Source organism: Monopterus albus, unplaced genomic scaffold (assembly GCF_001952655.1).
Source record: "Monopterus albus unplaced genomic scaffold, M_albus_1.0 scaffold26.1, whole genome shotgun sequence".
NCBI classification, from domain to species: domain Eukaryota; kingdom Metazoa; phylum Chordata; class Actinopteri; order Synbranchiformes; family Synbranchidae; genus Monopterus; species Monopterus albus.
The window spans coordinates 2,761,502-2,767,406 of record NW_018127906.1 but is presented as its reverse complement, the minus strand read 5'-3'; the positions used below and the strand labels follow the sequence as shown (position 1 = coordinate 2,767,406).

The following is a 5,905-nucleotide window of genomic DNA, read 5'->3' as shown; positions in this document are numbered from 1 at the left end:
GCATCAGATGTGTCACTGTAACATTATTAGCAATGCACTGTTGTGTATCTGTTTTTTGTTTTGATATGCAGAGTAGCTACAGCTGTCAATTAGAAGTAGAAGTAGGGTAAATATTTACCTCCACTTTATTAGGGCAGAAGTAAGGTAGAAATATGCAAATCCAGAAATATCTGACATTATTATAGATCACACAGTGAGCTGGGGTCCTGCTGCTGCATTGCGAGTCCCACCACAGTCGGATTAGCTGTTAACTTGCCTTGTCTTTAAATAAAGTTTTAAACACACAGTGAAATAGATTATTTTCCTGTGTCCATGTTTTCAATGTTCTTTTATCACTTCATATACAGGTACTGCACAAACTGTGGGCACTTTAGACGTTTAGATTCTCATCAGTCACACAGTAACTGTCCCTAATTCATCCTGCAAAACGACTGAGCCCAAACATCCAGCTGCAGTCATAAGTAACTTCCTGCAACAGATGGTCTGGCCCTCAGAGCCCTGGTCTCATCTGCATTCACATCATCCAAAAACCACGTTCCTCATTCCTACTGTGAACTCAATATAAAGTGACACTAAATCACTATATAATCACTATTAGAGGCTCTTCAAGCATTTAAAAGTCTGATCATTTCAGCAGTGTTTCTAAAATGCTAGGCCAAGCTGAGACCAAAGGTCAAACTGCGACCTGCTGACATCGGGCCCTGAGCGCAGACATGGAAAAGGCCCCAACTCTGCTACACATCTAGGAGCAAGAGTCTCAGATTGAGCAAGTATGTGATTTGTAGTCAGTTTGTGTCTTCTTGTAGTTGTTGTGCTTATGTTTTTAGCCATTTTGGTTCCATTTTTACTGTTTTACAAGTACTTCTTTTCTTGTTTTGTGTCTTTTTGTAGTTGTTTTGCTTATATTTATAGTGATTCTACAGTTTTTAGGGTCATTTTTTGTCTCTTTTTAGTGGCTTCATATCTCTTTGTAGCTGTTTTGATCTATTTTTTCAAATTTGTGGCTTTTGTACTTGTTTTGTAGACATTTGATTGACTTGCCAACACAAAGGTTGGCATTTCCTTCACACTTCTCTGGCCCCCTGTGCTCGGTAGGCCTGTTCTGCTGAGTCTGAACTGTCACCACCTTGTAAAACCAGTGAGCCCCTCAACTAGGAGAGGCGGAGTCCTGTGCAGACAAAGTAACAGTCATAGCAGGGGACGACTGCAGACACAGAGGGAACACTGTGCAAACGAAACCTCTGCAGCCTCAAGAGTCATGATGGAGCTCTATCTCGACCTGCTTTCTTCACCCTGCCGCTCCGTATTCCTGTTTCCCAAAGTTGTCGGGATTCCCTTTGAGTTTAAGCATGTCGACCTGCTTTCAGGTAATCCCGCCCCACAAGGCACAGGCCAGGGAGGACACAGAATCCACACAGAGCTGGTTTGCGTTTTATTTGGTTTTCTTACGGTTTTGCACTTGTAGTTCACATTCTGCCTTAAAATATTCAGCTGTTAATTTCTGAGCCTTTCACATAAAGTTTTAACTCAGATGTTTGTAAAGTTGAATGACCCACAAACTTTGAAACTGTCGAGTCAGCTCCAGTTTCACAAATCTGCGTAGTCGTTTTTGACTTATTTGTTACCGTTTGTTTGTATTTGGTATAAGATAGATTAGTTATATTGTAGGGTCACGTGGGGACGTTGTAACAAGGAACAGCTGCAATGGAGACTTTTTGCTCTAGTCAGAAATGTGCTGCAACCATGAAGCTCGTTGCATGTCTAGTTAGCTCCTCACCCACAGCTGGAAAACAGCTGCTAAGTGTGGGCTTTCCTTCTGGACCTGGTGGGCGGCCTTCTGCCTCGACCTGTTGGTGTGAGTGGATAGAAGAGAAAGGCAGCAGCAACAACAATCAAACAAACAAACACTGGGCAGATTGATGTGGCTGCTCATCAGAAAGGTAGAGCTCCAGGGCTACCTACAAAGAGAGAGAGAGAGAGGACACTATGGGAGAGAGGAGACACCGTTAGTGACAGGTAGTGGTGGCATATAGATGGATGGAGAGGGGGGGCATCATGGGCCATGAGTGTATTTTTAACATAGTAAAACTGTGTCAGTGTAGTTTACATAAGAGTAACTGAGCAAAGTGCTGAAACTGTTGCAACCATCCCCACTTTACCCTACTTGACTTTAACTCTGTAGACACATTTTGCAAGTTTTAGAGGTGAACGCCCTGCAGGTTTGAACTATGTAAGCTTGACTTTGTATTTTCACATTTCACACAGAGAGCTGGCAGTGACAGGAGTAGTTAAGTTTTACAAGCTGTGGGTGGGATGTTGTAGGTCAAAGGTTGAGGTATGTAGGTACTACATTGTGTCCCAGAGGTGAATGAGTGTAACAGAGATATAAAGGAAAGAGAAGTGTTTCAGTGCAGGCTAGAAGGAAAAGGGGAGAGAGTTTTTAAAAAACACCGTAGTTTGTTTAATCTTCTGATCATGAGATGTTATTCATCTCTCTCTCCCCAAATGTTAGAACATTTTCACTATTACGTGCCACTGTTTGTTTGCATGGCAACATAAGCTCACTGTTTTTAACACACACATTTGTGTTTTACATTTGTCTCAGGGCAGCAGCACAGCGAGGAGTTTGGAAAAATCAGCATAGTTAGGAAGGTTCCTGTCATGAAGGATGGAAGCTTCATCCTGACAGAAAGGTACAACGATGGTCTGGGTTCAGGATTGACTTACATCTACAAATAATTAGTAATTCAGACTGCTGTAGTTACAAAGTCACTTTGCTCCTCTTGTTTTCTTCATCCCATCTGTGTCGCAGCACCGCGATCCTGCAGTATCTGGCTCAGAAATACTCCTCGTCAGTGGCAGATCACTGGTATCCGGCCGACCTGCAGCAGAGAGCTCGTGTTGATGAATACCTGTCCTGGCAGCACATGAACCTGAGAGCGCATGGGACAAAGGTCTTGCTGTTGAAGGTACGTGTCCCTGGTCACCTGACCTACTTCAGTACACACATTTCAACTCTTCAGACAGTTTTTTATTTATTTTGAGTCTCTGAATTGTTTAGCTATGTGATCATTTATACTCTCCTTCCACTAGTGCTACTGTTATGTGATGACATTCGCATCAGTCTCAGCTGCACTGACGTCCTTTCACAAGATTAAAATTTTGACCTGGTAATGGAACACACACAAAAAAAAGTATTCACCAAGGTTATTACAATGAAACCAAAAGTGGACATGAAGGTGTGTGAATCCAAAATGACAAATCAAGTTATCATCTGTAGCTGTCATCTGAGAACAGCTGCTACCACTACACAGACTACTGCTGCTGGTACTACCAGGGGCTCCCTGATCTCTGTGTGTCTCTGAGCAGTTTATGTACCCTCTCGTCATGGACTCTGAGCCCCCGAAGGAGAAGGTGGACGCTGCTGTCGAGGATCTGAACCAGTCGCTCAAATTGCTGGAGGAGAAATTCCTGCAGAGCAAGCCGTTCATCATCGGAGAGCAGATCTCTCTGGCCGACCTGGTGGCTATAGTTGAGCTCATGCAGGTAATACTACTACTGTTTGTACTACTACTGCTGCTTCTGATAAGTAAAACTCTAAGTAGAAGGTAAACATCTGAGTTGACAGGGAGTTTTCTAAAGATTGTATTGCTTCCTGGGAAGGGTGGATCTAGTGTATTTGGAGTTTTACCCACACTAGAGATTAAGTGACAAGGCCCAGTATTATCAGGGACACTGTCTCACTCTTCAACCCCACACTGTAGACATTTTACAGCAGCTACTGAAGAACCTGAACAAGCAGAAGTCTGATCTGTTCATGCATCAGTAGTGGAGGCTCATTAAAACAGGTGCTTGGAAAGAGAACTTGAGGATCTGTGTCTTCGCCTTCTGCAGATACCAGAACGGAAACTGTCTCCTGCAGCCGCCTCAGCTTAGACTAACCCATCACCTCCACGGTTCAGTCCTGTTTTCTGCATCTTAGAAACATTTTATAGATTCGACCATTTCTTTGACCTGGAAACTATTGCTCACCCCTTCATCATCTGATGACTGCGTTATTTTTAACTCCTTGTTCCCTGGCATCTACTGAAATGCTCTCCTGTTTCCAGCTGTTTTAAAAGTCATGCAGCAGTGGCTTAATGTTGATTCCTTAAATTGTGAAGCACTTTGTAGACGTGTTTGAAAAGTGCCATGTAATAACATTTATTGCTCCTAAAAACCAGGATATCTCAGTGTTTTGATTTGACCATTTGTTTTAAGTGTCTTCTGTGAGTCCCCAACTTTCTGTGAAACCTGCAGTGTTGTACTTGCAGTAGCAAATCGCTGGAGAGCCCCAGCTTTGTTAATGCTTACATTAACGTGGTAATTTCTAGGGTTGTAACCGACTAAGAATTTGCATGATATGTGACAAAGCTCTGCAGCTGGAACTGAACAAGTCTTTGCCACTAGGCAACAGGTCTTGTCATGGAAAACAGGGCTGTTCGTTTCCATCGGGTGTGATATGAAAATTAGTGATTTGCTGCAGAGTTGTAGGTGCAGCCCAGAATGAAAATCATTGAGGGAGCTCAGCATGGATTATGATGATAAACTGTTAAGACTTATATTTGATTTGAAACATTTACCTGATGACTATCAGTGTTTGGGTCTGAAGACCCTGTCTGCATGTTAACTGACCCCATGAGGGCTCCTGAAGCCAAGACAAAAAAAATTCAGCTTTAGCTTTCTGATGGACCTGGAAGTGTAATGTCCTTTCATAGTACTGCAGTATTATCTGTTGAAGAAAATGTGTATACAGGTTGTGTTTGCTGTGTGTCTCTCAGCCTACTGGAGTTGGCGTGGATGTGTTTGAAGGCCGGCCAAAGCTGATCGCCTGGAGAGAGCGAGTGAAGCAGGTGCTGGGCGAGGAGCTGTTTGATGAAACTCATGAGAAGATCATGAAGGCGAGCAGCCGGAAGCAGAGAACCCCCCAGATGGAGATGATGAAACCGAGGTTACAGAAGCTACTTGGCTGAGGAGACATCTGCTGTCAGAGATGATACGACTGTGACACACCTTAAACATCATCCTAATTTGTTTCTAATTTCATGGCATGATTTTTTGGCATAATTTCTATGGATGTTTGTCACAAAGTACTGAGAAATCCTGTAACCAGCTTCCAGGTATTAAAATGTGTGGAAGGCTGTGAAGCTGTTCACCCACATTGTGTGGACGTTCTTAAACGTGTTTCTGATTTAGCTGAAGACTCAGTCCAGCTCACAGTTGTGCTCATACTGCAAGTCTCTGCCTGCAGAGATGAAAACAAACAAACAAATGTTGGATATATTCTCAGCCCCTCTGTTTAAACTGTCGCCCTTCTGTGGCCCCTGATTCAGAAAATCCTACATCTGCCCCTGTTGACAGCAGGTAGAGTCAGTAATACATTTGCACAGTCTGCATAAAGTGAGCCCTGCCACAACCGTAGGCTCTGTCTGCAGCAGGTGTAGGTTCGGTCCCAACATAGGAAGGGACAGAAGATTGTGGTTTGCTCAAACCTTAGTAAGGTCATTTCTGTTCTCCCAATATATTGCTAGTGACATGTCCCTACCGCGCATACGCAAAGCTACGCCGGTGCTGCAGGTGGACATAGCCTGTAGTAGGGGGAGTGTTTGGGGGCGTGGTTGGACGCCCCTGTCTGACAGACATGTTGCTTTCTGGGAACCAGTAAGTCTCTCAGCAAGGAGAGGTGGACTCCTGCCAAGACGGAGGGGTCGCGGTGTAAACGACTCCTCTGCAGCCCTGAGATTCGGACACGATGGAGCTCTATCTCGACCTGCTCTCTCCACCCTGCCGCGCCGTATTCCTGTTTCCCAAAGTTGTCGGGATTCCCTTTGAGTTTAAGCATGTCGACCTGCTTTCAGGTAATCCC

General features: G+C 44.1%; 2 protein-coding genes across 2 annotated transcripts in view; both read left to right on the top strand.

Annotated features, from left to right (window-relative positions):
- The first annotated feature begins 1,094 nt into the window (after positions 1-1,094).
- Positions 1,095-5,180, top strand: LOC109957405 (glutathione S-transferase theta-1-like). Its single transcript, XM_020595287.1, has 5 exons — positions 1,095-1,367; positions 2,606-2,693; positions 2,813-2,969; positions 3,370-3,546; positions 4,821-5,180. Exons 1-5 carry the CDS (start codon positions 1,259-1,261, stop codon positions 5,010-5,012), a joined length of 723 nt encoding a protein of 240 aa, XP_020450943.1. The 5' UTR covers positions 1,095-1,258; the 3' UTR covers positions 5,013-5,180.
- Positions 5,181-5,679: 499 nt separating this feature from the next.
- The window catches only part of LOC109957404 (glutathione S-transferase theta-1-like), a 7,658-nt gene continuing 7,432 nt past the window's right edge, over positions 5,680-5,905 (top strand). The window contains exon 1 of the mRNA XM_020595286.1: positions 5,680-5,897. Within this exon, the coding sequence (XP_020450942.1) occupies positions 5,792-5,897 (106 nt within the window). The 5' untranslated portion in view covers positions 5,680-5,791. The remainder of the gene's footprint in view (positions 5,898-5,905) is intronic.

What these genes read in the sequence shown, in the direction of transcription:
- LOC109957405 (XM_020595287.1), top strand. Translation starts at nt 1,259, where the DNA reads ATGATGGAGCTCTATCTCGACCTGCTTTCTTCACCCTGCCGCTCCGTA. An exon ending in GCATGTCGACCTGCTTTCAG is followed by an intron (nt 1,368 to 2,605) that starts GTAATCCCGCCC and finishes CATTTGTCTCAG; the next exon opens with GGCAGCAGCACAGCGAGGAG. An exon ending in AGCTTCATCCTGACAGAAAG is followed by an intron (nt 2,694 to 2,812) that starts GTACAACGATGG and finishes TCTGTGTCGCAG; the next exon opens with CACCGCGATCCTGCAGTATC.